At 35.3% G+C, this 26175-nt stretch overlaps 1 protein-coding gene across 2 annotated transcripts in view; it reads left to right on the top strand.

Annotated features, from left to right (window-relative positions):
- The window catches only part of LOC106708866 (monocarboxylate transporter 3), a 36138-nt gene extending 12284 nt beyond the window's left edge, over positions 1-23854 (top strand). For both annotated transcript variants that reach the window (XM_014500448.2, XM_014500449.2), the window contains exons 2-9: positions 6611-6734; positions 8871-8996; positions 13733-13821; positions 13981-14096; positions 14416-14601; positions 21303-22319; positions 22497-22622; positions 23474-23854. In XM_014500448.2, the coding sequence (XP_014355934.1) occupies positions 6621-6734; positions 8871-8996; positions 13733-13821; positions 13981-14096; positions 14416-14601; positions 21303-22319; positions 22497-22622; positions 23474-23625 (1926 nt within the window). In that variant the 5' untranslated portion in view covers positions 6611-6620 and the 3' untranslated portion in view covers positions 23626-23854. The remainder of the gene's footprint in view (positions 1-6610; positions 6735-8870; positions 8997-13732; positions 13822-13980; positions 14097-14415; positions 14602-21302; positions 22320-22496; positions 22623-23473) is intronic.
- Positions 23855-26175: the final 2321 nt, after the last annotated feature.

The following is a 26175-nucleotide window of genomic DNA, read 5'->3' as shown; positions in this document are numbered from 1 at the left end:
TTGCTCTTGATAATAAGATACATGTAAAGTAAATTAAACCTTGCTTCGATTGTATAATGCTTAATTTTATTTTCGCCCCGGTGTGTCTGAGCTGACCCTACGTCGGGTAATTAATAATAATACTGTTTATTAACTGTAACTGAAGTGTGAATACCGTTACTCCACGACTTCTTTGTTCTTTTGTATATTTTTTTCAATAAAAAAAATTCCCACATATTAAGTATTTCTATGTATAAACTACCATATTATAAAGACAGTTATACGTTTTATCATTTTTATTACTGTACAAAATGGATTCGAGCTCTTAACCAATTTAAAGAACCAGACGAGTTTGACAAGTGAGTAATTTTCATTATCAATAACAACAGACAAAAATGTACAATTTGTTACTTTTATCATCTTCCAAACATTACCATAGTGTATTCTTAAATACGTATTTTTAGTGTAAGTATTTATTTTACTAACCTCATTTCTAAGTTAAAAATTTGTAACAGTTGTTTACACACATGTGTATCGTAACATTGTTCTTAAAAGCCATAAGTTCTGTAATTCATAGATGTTTTTATTTCCGAATTATTTAGGCACCTTATTAGTATAGTGTTGTTTTATAATTCCACAAATAAACAAAATAAGTACACGATAACTTTATTAACAAATACAAATACCAACAAAACACATTGCAAATTGATTTCAGTCATAATCGTATTGTAACAATATAACTGCAATGATATTACTAATATTATAATTGCGAATTTTTTTAATGGATGAATAGATTTTTGTAAGAAGGTGTCTTCAGAACTGCTAATCTCACGCTGAAATTTGGCATAGGTGTAGAATTTGGTCTGGAAGAAAATATAGGCTACTAATTAAAGGTGTTATTTTAACTCGTCGGACGTAGTCGCGAGCGACAGCTAGTTTTATTATAATTGTTATTATATAAATTTTAATTGTTGTATTATTCCAGAATGCAAGGCGATGCGGGGACGCCTCGACCGCGTTTATCACGCCTTATCAATGCAGTTATGTTCATGATTTACTTTCATATTGTTTATTGCCCAAGTCAGAGGTCATGAGGTCGGCGATCTATACAGTAATAAATATAATATCTACTCTATAAGAAAACAATAAAATAGGAATCTAATTATCAAAAAGTACAGACATGGCTTAACTATAATTATAAATTAAATATGTTTTTATGGAAACTCAACTTTTAAGTAAGCTTTTACGGTACTCCTGATATCATTATCAATATAATTCACTAGCCGTCACCAGTCCGCGCGAAATTAAAAAAAACATAATAAGTAGTCTATGTGTTCTTACAGACTATGTTTTACATCTGTGCCAGATTTCATAAAGATCCGTTGAGCCTAAAGTTGAAAGTATGAAAAACAAAAAACAAAAGGTCGAATTAGGTGTAAATGCGTCACACGAACCTATTGTTGTAGCGTCAAATTATTTGATCAACTGCTGTTTTTATTGAACAATTTCATAAATGAAGTAGGAAAAGCGACACTTTGCCATCACTATTGTTTAATTTACTTTCACACAACATCACCGTCACTCTCTATCTAACAATTAAATCGACTAATTCATATTAAAATACAACATAAAACCAAAACCATAAACCATGTTATGAATAAAAGTCTTTCAAATTCATTATTAAAACCACAAAAATTGGTCATATTTTTTGTTTTACTATTTAATTTTATATAATATATTTAATGATTATGTCTATACATTAATATAGAAACTAAAGAGGTTAAATTATTATGTAAAAACTATGAATAATATGTTAAAACTACTAAACTAAACTATATAGTATATACTATACCAAACTAAGAATAAAAACTAGATTATGTAAAAAATCGACCCCAAATCGCTGCGCTCGCAGGGTAAGGTGCCCAAGAGACTGGCGGCATTTCCCCGTTGAATGGCCAGGCTCAACCTTTGTCCGAAATGCGCGCCAGCCCTTGGATCCCCTGAGACGTCGATAAGGCGTACGGAAATCTCCTTGAACAGCTGACGGGCTTCCGCACCCCAAGGCCCCAAGGTCTCCACGGCAAAAGGCACAAATATATACGGCTCTCCCAAAGCTGCATATTTACGCCTTTTATTGGTTTCGGCTGTCGCCGCAGCTGCACCGGCTTTGCGAGCGGTCGCTCTCACGTGGGATGGGGCAACAGTGTCCACGCATGTGGCATCCCACACTAGCGACCGCCCGTTTTTCCAGGGGATGAGCGTCATACCATCGGGCCTCTTGCCATCGTCCCGGGTGATGCCATTAGGTTCGAGCACTGCTGGCACCCCGGAAGAGACAAGGGCGCGACGGATGACGTCATTTAAGGCGGCATGACGCGGAATGCGTCCTGCACTGCGACGACATGCTAAACCGTGATGACCTAGAGGATCCACGTCTACCCCACAACGACAGCGATGGGCTTCGTTCGTCCGGGCCCCTAGCCGTAAGCTCACCGCCAAACTAAATGTAGTCCTCTCCAAAAGGGTACCTACGCTAAACGATGGAATGGCATTTAACCAGTATCCTGACTCAGGTTCACAACTGGCCAAGAGACGAGACCGCTCCGCTTCGTTTTCTGAAGACTCTAACAATTGATTTCGGGTCTTTATGCAGAGTGGCTCATCCCACTGCCGCTGTGAAGCCAGGTTCAGGGGTAGGTCCGGACCGGTTGCACTGAGCCAGGCATCCCTGGCCTCGGCCAAACAGGCAACCTCTGCGCCGCAGAACGACGGGCCTAATATATTACCAACGAGGTTAACCGAGCTATAAACCGAGGACAGAAAGGCTGGCAGTGCTACACATGAAATTTTCCGTATTCCAAGACCACCATGGCGAATCGGCAAGGTTGCTTGGGCCCAGCACCTATCATTCAAAGGACAATTGAATGTGCTATTTAAAACTACTCTCACTGTATCATCGAAGAGAGAGAGAAGGTCATTGTGGGCCCAAAGCGGTGTACAGCGAAGCGTATAGGTAGTCTTGGGAACAAAGAGACAGAATTTTATAATAAAATAAGCCATGTGAGGATTTATGTCTTTTAGGCGGCTGGAAGATTCCTGAAATTTTAATATTTGATCCTCTACAATTTTGGTGAAAGCCGCTTCCAGCACTGGGGCCCCCAGTAGACGGAGCGACTGGTCGTCAATAATTTTAATATTAGGAGCCAAAACATTAAATTTAGAATTTAGTTCATAGCGACATTGTTCCGGTAATCTTTCGCTGAAATACAATTCGCATTTAGAAAAATTTAACTGTAAACCAATATCACTGAAAGATTTTGTAATTTTTTCCAAATCTGACAAAACAGAAGCAGCGTCTCCACCCAAGGTCCCGTCGTCCAAATACCATACGTTGAATTTAGAAGTCAAATTCTTGATGTGGGGATGTATTGCCAAACTGAATATTGCCGGTCCGAGAGGGTCGCCCTGCTGACAGCCGACAGCTGATTGTATAAGTTGACCATTATAGGCTAGGCTGGTAGATCCGCTGTAGCATTGCCACAGGTAAGCAAAGGTAAGAGGTATCTGGTCCTTTGCCTGGGTCAGCAGGACGCCCCTGTCCAAAGAGTTAAATGCATTCTTTACATCTACCTTTAGCAACACTTCGCTTGAACCTTGCTTGAGAAAGGTGCGCGCAGCGTGAACAGCAGCCTCACACCCTCCCTTGGTTCCAAAACCTAACTGCGTTGGCTGAAATTCCTGCTGCAAATCTTGCAGGATGTGCCTACAGCAGATTTTGGAAGCCACACGGCGAATTGTATTGCCTACGGCAATTGGCCGGATGCCACCATCCATTTTCCGAAGCGCGCAAAGGTTGGCCCCATATAAGACATCAATGATGTCTTTGCATACCTTCCCAGAGAACATAAGATTCACGAGGCTGGTCAAATCTTCCAGAAGGGCAGTGCCGACGTCACCAACAACACCACAAATTAAATCTTTAAGGTGTTGTGGGGACATACCGTCTAATCCGCCGGCAGAGCCCCTCCTGAAAGACATAATCGCGGCTCGTATATCCTCTGGTGTAGCCCTCAGGGTAGCCTCAGAAGGCTCGGGGGCATCCGGCAAGCGAGTTGTTGCTAAAGGCTGCGGATGTTTAGACAACAAGGCAGCGTAGGTCTCTGGTGAGTTGGGGATATTTTCTATCTCCGTATCTTTAGACTGCCATTTTTACAGTGACATCTGTCTATATTTCTAGTTTAATATTCATATTTTTTGTTTTTGCCTGTCTTAAGATCTACGTAGGTTTTAATCCACAACACACTCCCGAGGGAGGCATACAAAGTACCAAAATTATAAAATTATCCGTAACATTACACAAAAATCAAAGTAAATAACATATCGCTATAAATCACAAAAAATCAACAACACACAAATAAACTTAGCGTATAAAAGCAACCAAAACAACAGCGAGGGTCAGAACTTAAACAATATCTGTTAATTTAATAATTATCGTGTTTTCCGACCTGGTTGTGATACCTATAGGATTGCCATTCCTTACCACTGATGTTCTGCGTAATATTCTTCGAAACGTGTCTTTTATTGGCCCTATCAGTCGCTCTCACCACCCTCCCCACCAGGGAGCAGCTGGTGCTGAAAACCTCCTTTGGATGTTGGAAGACCATCTTGTTTCTACTTATGCCCCTCACCGATGTGCTAAAATCACCTTGAATGGGCCCTTGCAATGTCCATCCAAGTTTTGTCGGTATTGCTATCAAATTTTCATCTAAACGTATAAAGTTTTCTTTAATGATTAAACCCAACTGATCTGATCCAATTAATATACTTATATCTTTGATGTCTTCTTCTGCGTCAGTTAACCAGATCTGTTGCCTTCTCAAGTTATTTATCAGCTTTGGGTTTTGCACTTTGGGTAAACTTCCACAAAGCACATCTTGTTCCAACGCTGTCATAGTAGTATGAAACTTATCATCTAAACTACTAACTTTAAACTTGAAGACTCTATGTATCTTCGCTGGTTTCTTCACACCACTAAATAGCGAATGACTGAGGTTCTCGGTACCTGTTACCTGTAGACCAAGATCATCTGCCAACTCCCTTTTTACGTACGTTCTCTGCGAAACAAAATTTTAAATTAAAGAAAATCACACGTTACATATTAACAAAAATGAATAAGCTTTATTCAAATTTTATTCATTACTTTATAATTTCGACCATAAATGGCTCATACAAATTCTAAGCAGATAAGAGCAAAAATGTTTCTGTTACGCCGGCACCTAAAATCTTACTGAACACGTGTAAAAAACGTTAAATTCGTCGCGGTTTAAGTTTAGAATATTAAAAAGGCATTGAACTCTAAGTCGTTTTATCGACCTACATACACACGGTACTAAAAGAGATAGAGTTCAAAACTTTGTATAACATAACCTTAATCTAGTCAATTCAGTATAGACTGCCTATGGCGAATAGATTAAATGCAGAACGAAAATGCTATACGAAACCTTTCCTGAAAGTGATAATATGTTTATATCACACTGCTGCCGTCCTATATATTTAATTAATATGTACATATATATTTAAGTTGGCAGTGTCCTTATTATATAAGCACCTAGAGTTGCCTTCTCATAAGTTTTAGTAGTTCTGTGTACTCAACTACTTACCCATAATCTTTGTAAAATTAAGATTGTAATCTATATGCTTTTAAGATTATTATGTTAGATTCCTAAGGATTTACTAGCACAGTCGTTTTAAATCTTGACGTTCTTAAAATTCTGATGTCATTATAGTTTTAATTATTAATTTTATAGTCCGAACTAAGCAAGATGAAGTCACACTAATGTGAAATTATGTAATTGTTTGCTTCTTACAGCCTCCCATCTTGATAATTACTAGATTTAAGAGCTCTAGCTTTGCAAAGATGCACTTTGTAAAGATCTATGACACAAACTTTATCTAAAACTAGCTTTTACCCGCGACTCCGTCCGCGCGGAATAAAAAAAAATAGAAGACGGGGTAAAAATTATCCTATGTCCCTTTCCTGGCTCTAAGCTACCTGCCCACCAATTTTCAGTCAAATCGATTCAGCCGTTCTTGAGTTATAAATGGTGTAACTAACACGACTTTCTTTTATATATATAGACTAGCTTTTACCCGCGACTCCGTCCGCGCGGAATAAAAAAAAAGAAAAGAAAACGGGGTAAAAATTAACCTATGTCCTATTCCTGGTTCTAAGCTACCTGCCCACCAATTTTCAGTCAAAACGATTCAGCCGTTCTTGAGTTATAAATGGTGTAACTAACACAACTTTCTTTTATATATATAAAAGATAAAATATATAAAGATAAATAATCAATAAATTTGGTAGAAAAGTAAAGAGATGGTACGCAGAAGTTACCTATTCATTACTCTCTGGATTTTACTATAGTAGTCTAAAATAAATTTAGTTAAAACATTTGATTAAGTATTGTTCATTTATCCACAAGAAGGGTGATGTTTTTACTGTGTATATCCATTGTGGCGTGTAACCTAAAGCAAATCAAAATGTTGACTATCGAAGTCAATGGATTCGTATTAATTTAAGAAGATATAATTAGTTGAGTTTATTATAATGATTTACGAATGGTTTGTGCAGGTAATAAAACATGGTGGTGCGAGTGGCAACGGATGAGCGGCCGTTCGAGACGCCGTCCTCGGACGAGAGCGGCCTCGGCAGGAGTGATTCACCCAGTGACGATGTTGAACCAGAAGCAGCTTTGGTAAGATATATTCAATATACAGTCAAATAATTAAATTACCTTCCCACTTAGGGTTGAATATCGCACAAATGCCATAATCTATAACAAAGGTGATATTATAAGTTTAGAAAAGGGTAAGAAACGAATATCCTCGATTGCAGGTAGGTACTTTTCATAACTGAAAATTACATGCAAAAAGAAAAAAACAACTATTTTCTGTAATTATTTACTTTAGTTTATAATCTATTTACACTGCAGTAATATCTGTGTGGCCATCGACATTTGATTTTTAAAAATATATATTAAGCTTGTCAGTTACGACATGTTTGACAAATCGAATACCGGACGTGGCTTATAGATTTTAAATGTGTTCAATAATGTAGTGTGCCGAAATGTATCGAATTCCAGTAAATCGTTACCTCTGTTATGACAGCAGAGAAATTTGTAAACATAGCAATAACGTTACTAGCATGCTATCACGTGGCAATAATCATATTTAAATATATGACAAAAGATTCCAAATCAAAGAAGAGTAAAATTCAATTCGAATCAAAATCAACGAAAGATGACCAATCAGTCGGTATACAAACTAGCGAAATACCAACAAAGTCAGTTAGTATAGGTTCCTGTTCCTCTTGTGGTTGTGAAGAGACGTAGAACCCAAAAGAAAATGGTCACATACAAAGCCAACATAAAACAAGTAACTTTCATTCGCCACACTAAAAGGATTTCAATATAAAATTCAAAAGAAGTAATGACAGCAGTGGAAAGAAGATTAAAAAGAAAGAGAGTCGTGCGAAGGATAGCTGAGAAGATAATAAACGGATGTCTTGCGGCGACGATATCTTTAGCCTTTGCTGAAGTTATATTCACATTTCTCTTACTCTTTCTCTGATTTAATGAACAAAATTTAATTTGACAAAACACAAGAAACTAGCTGTTCCAGTTTGATATCAAATATTTAGACAAGATGACAATGAAAATGAGATATTCAAAGTGGCGTGAATTCAAAGACTTCGTTCTGGATTTTATATTTGTTACATGCTTAGGTATTTTCACGTATATCACTTGTTTTTGTTAAAATACCAGATTTTTAGCATTTTAAATTACACACTTTAGATGGATTTTTATACTTTTTGAGTTTTGAAAATAAAGGATATAAAATATAAATATTTTTCAAATATTATTAATAGTTATATTTATTGACGATAAGTTTATTCTTCAAATTGCAATATGAACCTAATTGGTTGTTATGTGAACAGTAAAACCCGTGGGTGGTCTAGGTGCGTCACGGAGGTCGAGTTACGTCAAAGTATAACCCCCTTTATAACAAGGTCAAGACAACCAACCGTCTACTGATCAACTTAGAAACAATTCTATTAATGTGTTTGTATGGCCACATGGCTAAGCAATGATCTTATAATTATTAGGACAATGCAAACTGAGAATATACACCCAAAACTCCAATCGTAAGATATAAAGGCTTTCATAGGTTACCTAAACTTTTCAGTGGTAAAAATGTATATAATACAGTTGTTTTAAACAAGAAACTTTTAAGGTTATGTTAGTCGTCTTTTGTTATTGATATTAGGAACTTGTAACTCGAAGCACCAACATCCTCATTTATATTATTGAACATTTCGAATATAAGTGATATTGTTTTAAGTCTACAATAAACATAATATTCTGTGGATTTTGTCAAGGAATATTGCAAAAGCTTTGCACTCCATCAGTTTAGTTCACTCTTCACTCCCATGTCATGTAAAATGAAGGCATAGGAATGAAAGCGTCTCGAACGCGAAACTATTTTCATTGTCATTGTCAACGTCAAGGTCAAATAAAGCTTTTAAATAGGACATCAAAATTATTTAAAGAAAGTGAAAATAACAATTTAAATGCCGTGCCCGTTATTAAAATAGAAATGGCGGATTTCGTAATAATGTCTGGAACGAGTAACACTGGTGAAGGTGATGCAAAAACGTCTAAAGTCGAATGTTGCGTGAAGTATCATTCTTATGAAAATCCACCCTAATAGATGTCTTTAATATGATGGATATTTAAGTTTTCGTCTTATCTCTCTCTCGCTCTCAGCTCTTTATCTTTATCTGAATAAATATATTTGCAGAAAAAGTGTACAATGATGTTTTTATTTGCCAGGTGGTGCCGCCAGACGGTGGCTGGGGTTGGGTTGTGGTGGCTGCTTCCTTCATGTGCAATGTCATCGTCGATGGCATTATCTTCTGCAACGGATTCCTGGTCACGGAAATACAAAAGGAGTTTGGTGTAAGTACCTTATGTATATTGACAAAAATTTGTACTAATTACAACGTTCTAGATTAATGTGTATATACGAGCAAAGTTTACAGTCGAGACACATTTTTTTTTTTAAATTTTGCATTTAAAATTCGCCTTAACGAATTTATCAAAGACGTCCTTTGCCTTGTTATTTCTCCCTATAAGTGTCAAAGTAGTAGAATAATAGTAGAAATCTCATCGATCAATTTTCACAGAGTTTTTAACAAATACATTAGTGTATTTGATAAATAAAAATAATAGTAATTAAATTAAAAGTCGGTAGAGTCTAGGTGGTTATATCTTATACGTTTGACAGACCCTGTTAATAGAATAACGCCATCTAGTTAAATATAAACATACATGTTTCTAACCGTTACTTTCTGAGACCAAAATCTCTTTCTAAAAAATATCGTCAAAAAATATATTCACTTAATAAAGAATACAATATTAATTTAAATACATAATAGATAAATATCATTTCTTTTGGTAAATTCTGTTTCTTTATATTTTTTTAATAGTTGTCTCTAAGGTTTGGTTTGGTTTTGTAGTATGTATTTAATTAATACAGTTTGTTGGCCTTGTTGTACGATAATTATGTAAAACAGAAATTCATTATTTTACAAGTTGAGCGAGATATACAAGTTACATTATTTGTAATAGAGGATAAGTTGACGACAACGCGATTAACTTTTTTTAAATCCAACATACAAATAGCTTACTTATATGTATTTAGGATTACATCATGTTAATTCTAGTTGCTTATGAAAGATGTAACAATTTATAAATTGTCATTAATCGAGTCAAGCTTACTGTTTTGGTCGAAATAGCTTAAATGTACGAATTTCCGGGCGACTATCATTATCGACCAAGACACGTTTGAATATGATAAAACACCGATTATAAAGGAAAAAAACCCATGTTGAATTTATTCAATAAATAGTTTTGCTAAATAAATTTTCAATAAATTCAAGCGAACTTCCGTCTCTCTCGTGGTCTCATGCGCATTCTATTTTTAACATACGACGATATGAAAACCACACCCTCGCGCGCCTCGTCTAGCATGCGTCAGTGCCGTGCCTCCATTTTAAGACCGTAAACATGCCACAAATATATTGAGGTCTGTACCCACACAGTCAAATACCTACTCTCTGGTTTACTTATGCAGCGGAAAAAGAGACTGGAGGAGATCAATTATAATTGGATATTGCTTTCCGCGCGTCATTGCGTTCGATGGTAGACCAATTTGATCCTTTTTTTTTTAAATTAAAAAGACTATAATATACCCTACGAAGGTATTAGATACGACAGCAAGGTTATATAAACTTATGAGTTTAAATATTATTCTATAAAGTAAACTTAATACAACTTAATGCAGTTGGAGAAGTTTTTTTAATTTTAAATCTTGGGGATTTTTAAACTACTAAAGTCAACATTTTTTTGAAGTGATATTCAAAACGCTAAATAAAATTACTAATTGTAGGTAGAATCATAAATAACTTAATAATAATATCAACTTTTTTCTGATGATAATACCGTTTACATTAACCTCGATGGCAAAGGTCACTTCGCCTACCATTTTTATCTCAATAAATTTAAATAAAAGTATTATACCTTTTGATAATATAAAATAATTTCAGGTACATTTGTAAAGGGTTATTTTAACCATAGTTTCATTAAAGAAATATCAGAATATTACAATTGCTTTTGGCTTTAGTCGGGCACGGTGAACTTAAAAAATATTACGATTATCTATGGCGGACAATGCCCAGAACACTTAGCACATACTGTTTTCGTGTTTACTATCCACGGTGACGATTGACGCGAGAGTCATATTCACGTGCCAATTGTTCAAGGCAGGCAAAATGTGGGTCACTGCGAATGCCGATGATTAATTAACGAGTTACTGTAAAGTCATTTACTCTGTCAATCGTTTACACTGGACTTCATTGACTCGCTTTGTAGCGGTCTTTGATCTTATTTCTTTTTATTTACAGAAATGAGTCGATACTTTGTTCATTTTAAAGCCGTTGTCAATTTATATTGAGGTTTTGGTCTACAGTTCAAATTACTAACGCTAAGCGTTTGACATTTCAAATTTCAGTGCTGGCTGTTTCATAAGGCTATTCTCAAAGGCTCAATGTATGTACTTGCGAGCATCAGGTGAACGTCCTCGTTACGTCGCTTATCATGGGTTTTTGAGACCAAAATCCTGTTTAAAAAATAGTGATAGTCAAAGAAAATAGGATGACGATATGTTTTATACACATATTTTGGTCACAGAAGCCACCGGCTAGTAATAAAACAACTTCAAGATTCGGTTTGTTCTAGTAACGAAAATTCCGAACTGAAATTACATTTTTTATTAACTTAGTGTCTAAAGTTTACTTAAAACTTTTTATTATAACATTGCCGAAAAAGTCATAGTATTAATGATATCGTAGGTTTACACTGCCGATACACTGGTATAAAAACTTATTATCTTGCCTTTCTTTAATTAAAAAAAAAACAGACAACAATTTGTATTTGTATAGATTTTTCCGTAGTGAAAACCTACTTTTAATACTTTACCATCCAAACTTCATTTCACGATTTAATTTCATTGCCTTCAAGCAATTGTATCCAATAAGGTTGGCAGGTGTGTATTTTCACCTGTTGCTTCATTCTTTAGTTGAACAGACAAAAAACATCGATAATTTATTGATCGTGCAATCATAACGTACATTTTGATTAATTTTATTTCCGTAAATTTCTTGTTACTTGTCTTATCTTCACTTTTTTTACATAAAATAAAATATCACGCTGTAGTCTGTTGTCCGTTTGACAGCGTAAAAAAGTTAGGTTATGTTGTATCTGAAATAACCTTATAGGTTATGCCATTACAACAAGAAAAAGATGGATGCAATACAATAATTGTCACATGTAATAAATGTTTTAGTCATCAATATCGACACAAATAAATTATCGTTATCAAGACGAACGCGTTTCGTATTTAAATTTGACAACATTTCGCCACATACTCGTTGCCCGCATGGTACCATATCGGATGTACTTGACGTCAGAATAGCCAGTGATGGTAGAGCGCTCATTACGCAATTTACGTGGTTTCGGTGTCAAAGTTAATCATGCACGGAATTATTTTGTGATAACAATGTAACTTTAACTTTTATTGAAAATGGCGCCAAAATATACTGCTATATCATGCACACTAGCGTCACGAAAGTTTATTTTGTGTTTTTTTAGGTAATCATGTAGGAAAAATTAAGGTTATTTCTCAATGGGCCGATCAGTCTACTGATGTATCAAATTAAAAAATTAGAAAATGGAGGTTATACAGAAAACTTTTCATTTTACTACAATATTAAATTTTGCAACAAACAACCAGACAATACACGTCATATTTGCGACGGAAACTCGCAGCTTTCGATCGGTCAGAGTGCAATAACCCTAACCTTACTTCACGTAATTTCATTTCATGTAAAGAAAAATCATAACTAAATATTAGCAAAACTTTTGACCAATAATTCTTTAAAAATAATTAGTTTTTAAATCCATTATTGCGCTTAATTGGAATTGGGATGTAAGAAAATATGACTTATGACTGCTTAAGAAAATATTCATCGTGTTATGCGGATTACAATATTTTAATTTGTATAATAAGTATGAGGATTTTTTACTTTGTGACTTACAATATCTGCCTATAGATTGTAAAATGCTTTTACACAATTTATTGTTTGTTCGGTATTGTTAATCTTTATCCGATAAAATAATGTCTTCATGTAACAAGATGTTTCCATTAGTTTTTGTATGGATAAAAATGTAGATATATATTTATCATAATATCTTAATTTATAATCTATATTCATGCCTAGACAAACTTATTTTTACAGTTTTAGACTTTTGTGATATTTACAATGTATCTATTGGAAATATGCCAAAAATCTATTTAGTTTGAAATACGAACATTGCAAAATAGATAGTCTCTAAATATAACTGCAGAACATTTCAGTTGTTTATTAATATAGCTTTAATAAAGTTTACTTTAATCTGTGGAAAAAACATTATTGTTGCAATCAACATTTTCATTTGCGTTATAAAAAGTTAACATAAGCTTGTTACGACACCTTAGGGTTTAATTGACTACGTTTACGAAGATTAAGTTTGTAAATTACCTTGCGATAAGGATCAAACCTAATGTGTCGGATAATAAACTCCAAGTTTAGAAGAAATTAGTAATCAAGCTTACTAAGGTACTCTGGTGTTGCATAAAATGCATTACCTACTTCCTGACGACTTGACGTGTGTACCGTTAGGCAAACAGTCTACGAATGACCTAGCGATGGCAAAAGTAAAATGACCACAGGCCGATAAGGACTGTCTAGACAAGTCAAGGTTTTTTTTTTTTTGCTACACTTTAGTTGGCCATTTTTATTGGTTACTGTACTCAATACCAATTTATATACGCTTCGTTCGCTTATTCCGAATTACGCTCATGAGCATCCATTCTCGATGAGAAATACATATAATTTTAATATTACGATATAGTAAATCGATATTGTACCTAAAGTATTATTCAACTCTTCAATATTAAGAGTTATAAATGAACAGTTTGACGCAAAAATTAATTAAATATAACATTTCAATACTAATTATAAAATAAACCTTGTAATAATACTTCCTGTTAGTAAAATTGAAAATTGAGTGTTAATTTGTTTTTTATTTAACAGGTGAGCGAAGGTGCTGTAGCGCCTGTGAGTTCCATATTGACCGGATTTTATCTTCTGTCCGGACCGTTCGTGTCTGCCCTTGCTAACAAGTAAGTTTGGTTAAACTATATAAACAGTCTATTGGATAAGTCCTCAATTGCTCAGGAAAATATATACAAAACCTCACTAAAAAATTTTACGAAGCCAAATTTTAACGTAAGATCATTAGGCACAATTTTAAAATTTGATTATAAACTTTTTTGTTCCAGATACGGGTTCAGGAGTGTGACTATCGTAGGCAGTTTGATATCCAGCGTTGCTTTCACCCTATCTTACTTCGCAACTAGCGTTGAATATCTCTATCTAGTCTACGGTCTTCTAGGAGGTATGCTTTAATTTCCTCACACCTTTCCACTGGCTATTTAAAGAAAAAGACACCTAAAAGGATATAGATACGACACCTCACAAAATACTAAAAAAAAATTTACGTTATCCAATTAATACTAATCGTTTTAAATTCGAATGTGCAAGTTAATGACCTCGATCTGTCAAAAACCGATGTAAACGTGCAGATTTCGATTTAAATTAAAAAATAATTTTTAAATTACAGACTCCGGCAATTTTTTCGATTCGAGAACTGTGTCGGCGTAATGACGCGAATTCATTCTTTCAATGTATTATAATACAAGTTTACTATTTCCCAGGTATCGGTTTCTGCATGATCTACATGCCGGCAGTGTTGACTGTCGGGTTCTACTTCGAAAGATGGCGTGCATTGGCCACCGGCCTTTCGCTCTGTGGCTCCGGAGTCGGTACATTCATCCTTGCTCCTCTCACTAATATGGTCATCGCGAAATACGGCTGGAGATGGACCATGGTTATACATGCTGGTTAGTATTTCTAGTTTGAATTAGTGGAATTTCGAGATTTTATTGATACAGGCGGTTGATAATATTTTAAGTTTTAAAAGTACACTTGTAAATTACAACACCATCATGACTCTAGTTAGTGATGCAACGGAAGTGTCTTACCGGAACCAGAAACGGAAACAGATGTCAAAAATAAATTTTAGCAGAAACGGAAACGGAAACGGATGCGGAAACAGAAGTGTAAATAATAAAAAAAACATATTTACAAAAAATTTTTTTTTGGAAAATCAGTTTGTATTCGTTTTTAATTTATTAAGGCATTGGATATCGGTGTCCTTTAGCCTTCAATGTATGTATTTTTTACTATGCTTCAATAAGTTAAAATACGTGTTTTTTTTTATTTATTTTCATGAAACAAAATTACACTATTTAAAAATTAATGTTCGCCAAACCACTCGTGTTGACAAACAACAAATATATTTTTTTATTAATACATTCACTGCTGACCACTGTTAAATACCTCCTGAAACCCATTTTGCTCTCCCTTCATTGCCGCCTTCAGAGCTACGTTAGGGATGCGATCCATACCCGGCGCCTTCTTATTCTTTATTGCGTTGTATGCGCCTACGAATTCCTCGTTCGTGATTGCAGGGACTTCGGCGGCGTTTGCGGGTATTTCGTAGTCCAGCTTTTCTTGTTGTGGGAATAATGTAGTGACAATGCTATGACACATGTGTGTATGTGAGGGTGTGTATGAAATGTTATAAGATCTTGAACCGAGAAGATAAAAGCTGGTTTTGATTAGTATCCTTACATGTTTTACTCAATATTCTGGAATTTGATGAAAAACTTGACTTTGTCAAAATCTTGTAACATATTAGTACATAGAAATGCAATAGTGGAACAAATATCTACATATTAGTGAACTAAACCATTGCCATCCCTAGTGCTTAAAATGATGATCCCTAGTGCTCAAATGCAAAAAATGTGTTTTTTTTTAATAATTGTTAGTAACGATTACAAAACTAGATGGCGCTGTTCGATAATGAAACGCGATATGGTTTGGTGTAACTATTTTGAATATACATTGTATTAATTTAAGATTTTTTGAGTTGTTCTTGTGAGTTGTTCTTTTACTTGTGAATTGTTAAGTGAGTTGTGAGTAATAAATCTATATCAGTGAGTGAGTGTCTAGTGCTTTCCCCTACAAATTTATGGTCCAATCCACGCCGGATTTTGAGATAACGGGACTTTCGATTATTAAAACACTTAGAATAATTTGGAGAATTTCGCTTATAAGCGACTTAGAATATTTTACTGATTACAAGACTTGTAAAATTTTCAAGTTCACTGATCAAGGGACTTAGAAAAATTTGAAGAAATTTGGACTTAGAAAAATTTGAAAAAATTTGGACTTAGAAAAATTTTGTGAATTACAAGTGAATCAATAACATTGCAAATGGAGACCTTAATATCAGAACAAGAAGTTACTTTAGAACTTATTAAAAAAATCGGAGTAAATTTCAGAAAATCCTCTAAGTCAAGATTGAAAGTTGCTACAATTCAAGTGAAAGTTGAGACGTTAAATGAGTATTGGACGAAATTCAGAACAACACATTTTTCTATAGTGCAAATAGCTACTACTGAGCAAAAATTAAAGCATAAATATTTCGCTATAGACATGTTTGGCATAGGAGAAGAGGAATATATCAATACAAAATCAGACATGTTAGAGAAAATAGAGGAGTTAAGTGAGAAAGCACCTGAGTCATTAGAGAAAAATATAACACATAACCAAACACAGGAAGTCAAGCTACCAAAAATTAATATACCCCAATTTTCTGGAAATTATCATGACTGGAGTACATTTAGAGATTTGTATACAACACTTATACATAACAATCATTCTTTATCCAAAGTTCAAAAGCTACATTATTTAAAATCAAGTATAACCGGTGAGGCAGAGCAATTATTAAGACAAATACAAATCACGGAAAGAAATTACGATGTTGCATGGGAGACTTTAAATAACAGATATAATAATCGAAGAATAATTGTTCAAACTATACTAAATCGACTCTTTAACCAAAGAAAACTATCCCAAAGTACAGCCAAAGGAATCAAAGATTTATTGGATACGACAGTCGAATGTCTTAACAGTTTAAAGAACAATGATGTGGAAACCGCAAACTGGGACATCATAGTTATCCATTTGATAGTCAATAAGCTGGACGATGAATCACATAAGCAATGGGAAGAAGATGTTGGAGAGTTACCCATAGATATCTTACCCACTTTTGAGAGATTTACAAAATTCCTAGAGACAAGATTTAGAGTCTATGAAATGATGAGTACTACTTCAGTTAATGTGTCAAGAGAGAGAAATCCTTCAAAAACAAAATCATTTATTACAACTAATAATACTCAACATTGTCCATTTTGCAGACAAGATCACCGCTTATCAGCATGTACAGAATTTGCGAAATTAGATGTGAACAAACGAATTGAACATATACAGAACGCGAGATTATGTTTTAATTGTCTATCACCGAGTCACAGTGTCATAAATTGTAGATCCAAAGCGTCCTGTCATGAGTGCAGAAAGAGACATCATACATTAATTCATCTAACCAGAACAGAAAGAGAGAGTGAGCCTAACAGGTCTGAAAATACAACCATAGAGACTCCAACTACATCTGAATCGAGAGTTATTCGATCCCATCTCACAGTACAAGGAAAAACTGCATTATTAGCAACTGCACTGGTTAACATCGAAACTAGTAAAGGGCCTCAAACCTTAAGAGCTCTTATAGATCCATGTTCACAAGAGTCCTTTGTAAATGAAATAACTGTGAAACGTTTACAATTACGCAGAAGAATAGTGGAAGGCGAGGTGAGTGGTGTAGATCAGATGACATCAAAAATCAAATATGCTACTGAGTTGGAGATCACTTCGAGACTTACAAATGCATTCAAAATTAACTGTACAGCATTTGTAGTGAAACAAATCACAGACTTTTTACCCACTTCAAGAGTCAATAATGAATCTTTCTCTCACATCCAACATTTAACTTTGGCAGATCCAACATACATGGAGCCAGGTACTGTAGATTTACTTTTAGGAGTTAATGTATTTACTGAAATAATAATGAGTGGAGTAATTAAAGGAAGTGAAGGGTCACCAATTGCCCAACAAACACAGTTTGGTTGGATAATATCTGGAGGAGGTATAAAAGAAAATATAACAAGGGGAATAGTAAGCATGCACTTAAACGTAAAACTAGAGAAAATGTTAGAGAAATTCTGGGAAGACGAGAATGTGGAGATTAGAACTAACACACCTTATACATTAGAAGAGTTACGAGCTGAGCAAATTTACGAGAATACTACAACACGAGAACCTAATGGAAGATACGTCGTCGCACTTCCGTTTAAGCACGACGAACCTAACCTACCTACACATACATATGAGAGAGCACTAGACAGATTCAAGAGATTAGAGAAAAAACTATCACAAGATGAGAAACTGTGTCACGAGTATAATAAAGTCATGAGAGAGTATCTTACTTTAAATCACATGGAGCCGGTAAAAGAGAGAACGAGAAACGAGAGAGCCATATACCTACCGCACCATGCAGTATTGAGAGAAGATAAAATTACGACAAAAGTTAGAGTTGTGTTTGATGCTTCGAGTAAAGGAAGCAACAATATTTCACTTAATGATGAGTTATTAATTGGTCCACCGCTACAAGAAGAATTACGTAGTATTTTGATGAGATGGAGAATGCATAAGATTTGTTTTACAGCCGACATAATCAAAATGTACCGACAAATAAGACTGAGAAAGGAAGATACAGATTATCACAGAATATTATGGCGTTTTAGTGATGAAGAAGAAATGCAAGATTATAGATTGCTAACAGTCACATTTGGCACAGCATGCGCGCCATACCTTGCAATAAAAACACTTAAACAAGTAGCGATAGACGAAGATAAGGATGAGTCATTACAAGAGGCACAGAGAGCTATTCTAAACGATTTTTTCGTCGATGATATTTTATCAGGAAGTTACGATGTAGAAACTGCAATCGATATTCAAAGTAAAGTAACAAAAATACTACAATCAGGAGGTTTTGAGCTACAAAAATGGAATTCTAATAGTAAACAATTTATGGAAGAGATCGAGAATAGTAAAAGAGCATCAAAAAATGAGATAGAGCCAAACATAAAAGATACAATAAAAACGTTAGGTATTAACTGGAATACACTAACTGACAAGTTACAAATAACAAATACAGTCCACAATTCGAAAATATCATTTGAACCAACTATAACTAAGAGAAAGGTACTTACCGTAATAGCTTCGCTATTTGATCCTATGGGTTGGCTAGCACCGAGTATTATTGTTGCCAAAATCTTCATGCAAAAACTGTGGGCAGCAAAAATTGCATGGGATGATGAGCTACCAGCCTCACTACGCACTGAATGGTGCAAATACAATTCTCAGTTAAACAAACTTTCTGAAATAAATGTAGATAGATGGATGGGTACCTCGAATACACATCGTAGATTTGAGTTGCATGGTTTTTCAGACGCTTCAGCAGCAGCATATGCCGCAGTGGTTTATGCTAGAGTTGTGCAATCCAATGATGAAATCAAGGTTTCGTTGATAATATCAAAAACAAAGGTAGCACCTTTAAAACAAGTAACGCTCCCACGTTTAGAATTATGTGCTGCTCTTCTGCTGACAAAACTTTTAAAACATTCGCGACCGCTCTCTCCCATGAGTGATCATCCTGATGATTTTGAACCTTTAACCCCAGCACATTTTTTGGTTGGCGAATCACTGATCACTGTTCCTGAGCGAGATTTAACTGATTTCAAAATACACAATTTAACACGATGGAGACTTCTACAAAAGATGATGCAATCCTTTTGGAAAAAATGGCATGTCGAATATTTATCACGATTACAAGAGCGACCAAAATGGATGCAACTAAAGAAGGAGTTTAATGTCGGTGATTTAGTCCTTATGAAAATACCTAATCTGCCGCCAAGTAATTGGTTTCTTGGGCGCATTGAGAAAAAATATCCTGGCCAAGACGGAATAACGAGAACTTATGATGTACGAACAAAGGCAGGAGTCTACACGAGAACTGTTGGGAAACTATGCCCATTACCTGATGTTTAAAGGACTATCGTCCTTTCCGGGGGGAGTGTGTTAGTAACGATTACAAAACTAGATGGCGCTGTTCGATAATGAAACGCGATATGGTTTGGTGTAACTATTTTGAATATACATTGTATTAATTTAAGATTTTTTGAGTTGTTCTTGTGAGTTGTTCTTTTACTTGTGAATTGTTAAGTGAGTTGTGAGTAATAAATCTATATCAGTGAGTGAGTGTCTAGTGCTTTCCCCTACAATAATTATAATAACATTATTAATTTATCTATATGTTCAAACATTCCCAGATACTAAATAAAAATTCACCATAAAATGTTTTGGCTCCCAGCTGTTACCTCTTTTTATTTTATAAACAGAGAATGTGCTAAGTATCAAATACACCAAATCTAGATTAGAAAAAGATATAATTATTAGGCGTCGGTGGCTCGTGGCACTTGAATTGCAATCTGCAGGTCCTGGGTTCGAATCCCGCCATGTACCAATGTGTTTTTCGATTTAGATATGTACATTTATCCGACGTTCTTACGATGAAGGAAAACATAGTGATGCTGCCTGCACATATCTGAGAAAAAATTCAATGATATGAGTGAAGTCAACCCGCTTTGGGCCTGTGTGGTTGACTATGGCCTAATCACCCCTAATTTGGGGTAGGCTCCGAGCCCCTCAGTGGGGATGTATAGTGAGCTGATGATGATAATGATGATTATATATTGCATGGTTATCACTTATTCAAAAGCACATTTAATAACTCATAAGTATGAAATAGTCACATTTTGCCAGTTGTCAAATTTTATATGGACAACAACTAGACAGTCAACTCCAGCAAGGGAAGCTGGTTGTCTCAAACAGCAGCAGAAAATATTACGCGCTTAAATTAAAAAAAAAGTACGTAAACAAACAAATGCGACAAGTGCCGAAAGGCCGCGCACGGACTGCGCGTCTCGCGCCGCGCATTTGGATCTCTCAGGTGTCGTAAAGTTCCGTTTTATCTCCGTTATAAAAGTTGCGGAAACAGAAACAGAAACGGATGTTGAAAAGGGTGCGGAACTTCCGCACTTGCGGAAACGGAAACAGACATCCGTTGCATCACTAACTCTAGTACAGAGAGTACAGCAGAGATTACGGACATTGGCGTGGTTCTGGCACATCTCTTTCGTCTCTTTCACATTCATACATCTAAATTGTAAAGTACTGTTAAGTAAATATTAATATTACCTTCGGACATATAATTTGAATGTACTGACCGAATGGCTAATGTATTGTACACACATTACGACCGAGGTCAGCCGCGCCGGAAGCCGTTATCTGAACATCTGTCTACGCGCGACCAAACGACTTGAACATATTAATTAAACAGACAATTTATGTAAAATTACACTATTACGTTAATTACGTCAGTAACGTATATCCCATAATATAATATATTAGTGAAAATATAAAAAAAAATTTTTTTTCGTAATTAAGAAAGTTTTACTAATGTTCACGAATGTAGAGTAGGTAACAACAATAAAGTTCTAATAGTATTCCATCTTTGCAGGATTTATATTGGTGTGTGTGGTGTGCGGCGCGATGTTCCGTCCCATTAAGCCCGTGCGCGTCACGCTCGCCGACCAGACGGAAGAGGAGGACACAGCGCGCCGGCACGAGGAGGCCGTCGAAAAACTCAACTCCATGATCAAGCTCCATAGCAAATTGGACTCCGGCATCGCCATGCCCCCGGAGATGAGGTTCACCAACAAAGTAAGCCCTCATACTTGGATGGGCGTCGCTAACAACACTCGCTATCCCACTGCCGAAGAAATCTTCAAAGGCAGCAACTCCCACCTCGGGAGACGATCGTCTGCCACCGCGGGGACCATGAAGAACCTAAACAAACCCATGTTTATCACGGGCACGGTAGCGGAAAAAGACGAACAGGAAGATTCCAACAGCAACATCGATAACGCCGAGCCCTTGATCGCCGCTCCCATCAAAGTGATCTCTAGGGACGCGAGGCCGCGGCGTTCCCACGCAGACTTGGTGGCCAGACCATTGTATCGTGATGATATATTCTTCGGAGCTAGTCTTGCGCGGCTACCCCAGTACACTTCCCGGACCTCGCTGGGCTACCACTTGGCCGTTACTCACCTGCCCACAAAGGAAGATGTGCAAGAAGACGAATCTGGAAAGTGCAGTCTTTGCCCTGAGGCGGTCAGGAGAGCGTTGGCGACCATGTTGGACGTGAGCCTGTTCAAATCACCGACATTTATAATCTTAGCGATCAGTGGCTTCTTCACTATGCTCGGGTTCTTCGTGCCGTACATGTATGTGAAGAAACGCGCGGAGGAGAACGGTATGAGCGTGGATACGAGCGTGATGCTGGTGTCTGTGATCGGTATTGCTAACATTGTGGGCCGTATCGCGTGCGGGCTGGTATCCTCGATGCCGCGCATCTCCCCGCTGTGGCTCAACAACATCGCGCTATCTGCGGGCGGCGTCGCAACCATGCTCAGCGGCCTCTGGTTTGACAACGCTTACCAGTTCTCCTACTGCGTTGCCTTTGGACTTGCCGTTGGTAAATACAAAATTACTTTATTCTATTTTTTTTTACTTTACTATTTTAAAGCAATGTTGAAATTTCACAATATTTCTCTTTTACTACTATGAAACGTAGAGAAACTGTTTGAAAATTGCTACTTTTTGACTCCTGACTCTTGTACTAATGCATGACAAACTTTTTTTTAATTTGCAGCATGCTTTTCGTCTCTTCGTTCTATTCTGGTTGTTGAGTACATTGGCTTGGAGCAGCTGACCAACTGCTTCGGTCTGTTCCTTCTCTTCCAAGGATTAGGAGCTCTACTCAGTGCTCCTATTGGTGGTAAGTTGCTGTAAATAATTTTGATTATCTAATTTAATACTTTGAACATTTTTGTGCAAGTGAACAAGTGCATTTTTGAACAAGTGGTGCCAAAAAAAGAACTAATATAATAGGATTTTAAAATGTAAGGTTTTTAGTTTTTCTAATTTTTACAATACAACAATAAATCTATATCCTAAAAATCTAATCCCGCGACTTACCTCTTTAGTCCGCTTTGAACTATTATTGTGATAATGTCGTAACACTTTTATACCGATTGCATAACAGTTGGCGCCGGGCTATTTACGCAGCGGCACCGAGCCAATATTCTCACGCAGACTCCCGCGGGTCATTGAATGCTTACACCCTTTTTTCACTAAGCGAACCCCCACGCAAGACCTAGGAAAAAGGGAGAGATATCCGTGCTAAAAATCGTTCAGATCGTTGTGAATCAACTCGTTAAAATAATATCTATACTCCTTTCTTACATTCATAAATAGAATTACATTATAATTTTAGTGCTTGATCAAGTGTTTACTTAACATATTAAAAACATTCCAATATCTTTTTTTGTGACGTTAAATCAGTATTTCCTGAATTTTACTAATAATGTGATGTCTATGGGCCTAGCACCAACATGTATGACAATCTCCTTCGTATCGTAGTCGTCGATTATGTCAAAATTAGTATAATATTTTAGGTATATTTTACACTCGATAGGAGGCGCTGCACAAATTTTAATACAAATTTTATCGATGACGATACGTTGGTGATTGTCACAAATATTCGTGCTAGATACACTGATGTCCGTTCATTTATACCTACTAATAAGATATAATTATTTGGTAAACTAAAATCTTGTATTTCAACAGGTATTCTTAGAGATATGACTGATGGATTCGAGGCGTCATTCTACGCATCGGGCGCGTTCCTTCTGTTCTCTGCTATGATGTGCTATCCTGTGGACTACATCAGTCGCTGGGAGAAATCGCGCAACAAGCTCACCACCACACCAAAAGTCTGATTTTGTAATAATTATTCAAGAGACTTAAATATCGATGTAAACCGGAGTCAAACGACTCGGTCCGTAACGTATCTGTGTGGAAAATGTTATAAAGAAACATTATGTCAAATTCTATTCAAAATAATTATATCAGAGAAGTACCTGAAGAATATGTTAAAAGTATCAGGGTACGTTAATTCATTGAATTGTAGAATACATTAAATGCACGGTTGATTTCAATGTTCTCTAAATCTTCGAGTTTCTTAAATCTTCGAGAATTTATATTCACTGCCGAAGACTCTGTCAATTAGTAAGCCATCGTACTTATAGATCTGAGAACTTCCCCTATTTTTTAAATTATATAATGTACTTAAAGTCTAAACATTAATTTACGTAATTTATTTCGTTGTTTTGGATGACCACTTTATGTACATTTTAACTATTTACTTACTGAGAAATTAAATATTTACTAGAATATTTTAATTAATATTTTATAAGTATGCTTATTGCAATCATTTTTAAACATTTACATCACTATCAAATATCGTATAGACAGATAGATAGAAATTGGTCAGGTGCTAATATTATAAATTTCGAGTAAGTTAAAATTATAGAAATGTATTTAAATCAATATTTACATTAAAGTACATATAATCAATGATCTATCTAAGCATAATAGCAAAAAGTGGAAACTTTCCTCCCTTGTCAATTTTAACCATAATTGCAAATGGTTAGTTATCTTTTACATCTGCGAAAAAAAACAATGCATTTAAAAATAGATTTAGTGGTTGAAAGTACAAAGACTCGAAATATTAATTTATCGATATTTGACGAAATTGTTAAGAACGATTTGATGCCAAATTATAATTAGTTTACACATGTATTATAATGTATACGTTTACTAGGGATGTGCGATTCAATTTTCTTATTATATCTACAAATTAAAACATAAATTCTGTAATTAATCTTAAAATTTAAAATGAAAACTATCAAATCATTAACTAAATATTAGAGAAGCGGTTTCTTAACTATTCATGTTGTCGATAATTCGACTCTTACCTGGGGTTCGACTGCCGTGACACTTGGATGACAATATCTAGTCGTCACTGCAGTCGAAACCCATAGCTAGGGTTCGTTTAGACAGGCCGGGGCGAAGAGCAGTGGGCCTAGAACAAATATTTGTGAAAATCGTCTTCGTCAACTATGTCAAAATTAGTTTGAGTTTTTTGGTGTACAAAATTAAACTTTGTACGATTGTAACATGTTTTAAAAATACCATGCACTTTTTATCAAGAGAAAGCGTAAAAAATACGTAACAAGTAAAATTAAACTTTGTTTCAATCGTATAAAAGCTCAATTTTTATTTGCGTAAAAAATCTGCTCTGCTCTTTGCCCTGTTCTGTGTGAACGGACATTAGGCTTAAACCGACACACTAAGAGGTCCTAATTTTGAATCTTACATGTCCACGTCATGAACATGAATTTGGCGGTTGTAATTTTTATTGAAACACAATGCAATTTACTGCCTGTGCTGTTGCGATAAACCTTTCGCCATTTTGTGCCTTTGTGGTGCTATACCTAAATTTGGGGACGAATTTTTAGTGTAGTTATATTGGTATATGTAATGCATATATAAGACTATTCATTTAAGTTATTGCATATCGTTGCGAGTAATTAATATTGTTAGATTAGTTTATTGTTATCAATGTTCGTGCCTTATTGTATAGACTTTTGAAGTAGTAAAACAATGTTTATTCATGTACATACAAGAATGAATAAGGTCCGAATGTGTTGTGCGAAATGTTCATCGTATGTCAATTATCATTTTGGAATCTTATTTCCTTGTCCTAAATATTTCATAACTCATAGATTTAAGAAGTACATTTGTGGCTGTGGTAAATAGTAGCTTATTTTTATCATGAGTAAGAAATCATAGTCATGTGTTTATTTATTCCACAATAAATTATTTCAGCGACATTCAAATCACTTAAAATCTAAGTCAAGTTAAATATGTGAACCTTTCAAATGCAAAATTTTTGAAGTATGTCAATATTTTGAAAATATGCGTAAAATATTGACTGCCACATTATGTCCATTACAGCTTGAATAATATATCTATATCAACTTAATATACCTTCAACTTGCCACCACTAAACAGGGTATTTATAACGTCCTAGACTTTTTTATTGCTTTGGATTACGGGTTACAATTCATACTAAAATTAAGTATACATAGACTGATATTAATAATGTCGATCTGAATTTTGTTTCAGATCCTAATTTATGTAATACTAGCTGTCGGCCACGACTCCGTCCTCGCTGAATTAAAAAAAAAAAACTAAATTTAGCCATGTGTTCTTCCAAAGTATGTGCTACATTCATGTCAAATTTCATAGAGATCTGAAATAGCTTCTAACAAACATCTAAACAATCGTATTTATAAGTAAGATTTAACGGTTGTTTAAAAACTAAAACAAAACAGTATCCGTATTTGTTTATTTGCAATTTTGTTGGTAGAATCGTTGATATAGATTTATTGAATTTTTAATATAATTTTTTTTTATATTGACTA

This window comes from Papilio machaon, chromosome 11, assembly GCF_912999745.1.
Source record: "Papilio machaon chromosome 11, ilPapMach1.1, whole genome shotgun sequence".
NCBI classification, from domain to species: domain Eukaryota; kingdom Metazoa; phylum Arthropoda; class Insecta; order Lepidoptera; family Papilionidae; genus Papilio; species Papilio machaon.
The sequence above is the reverse complement of the archived record's forward strand: the minus strand, read 5'-3'. Positions and strand labels throughout refer to the sequence as shown.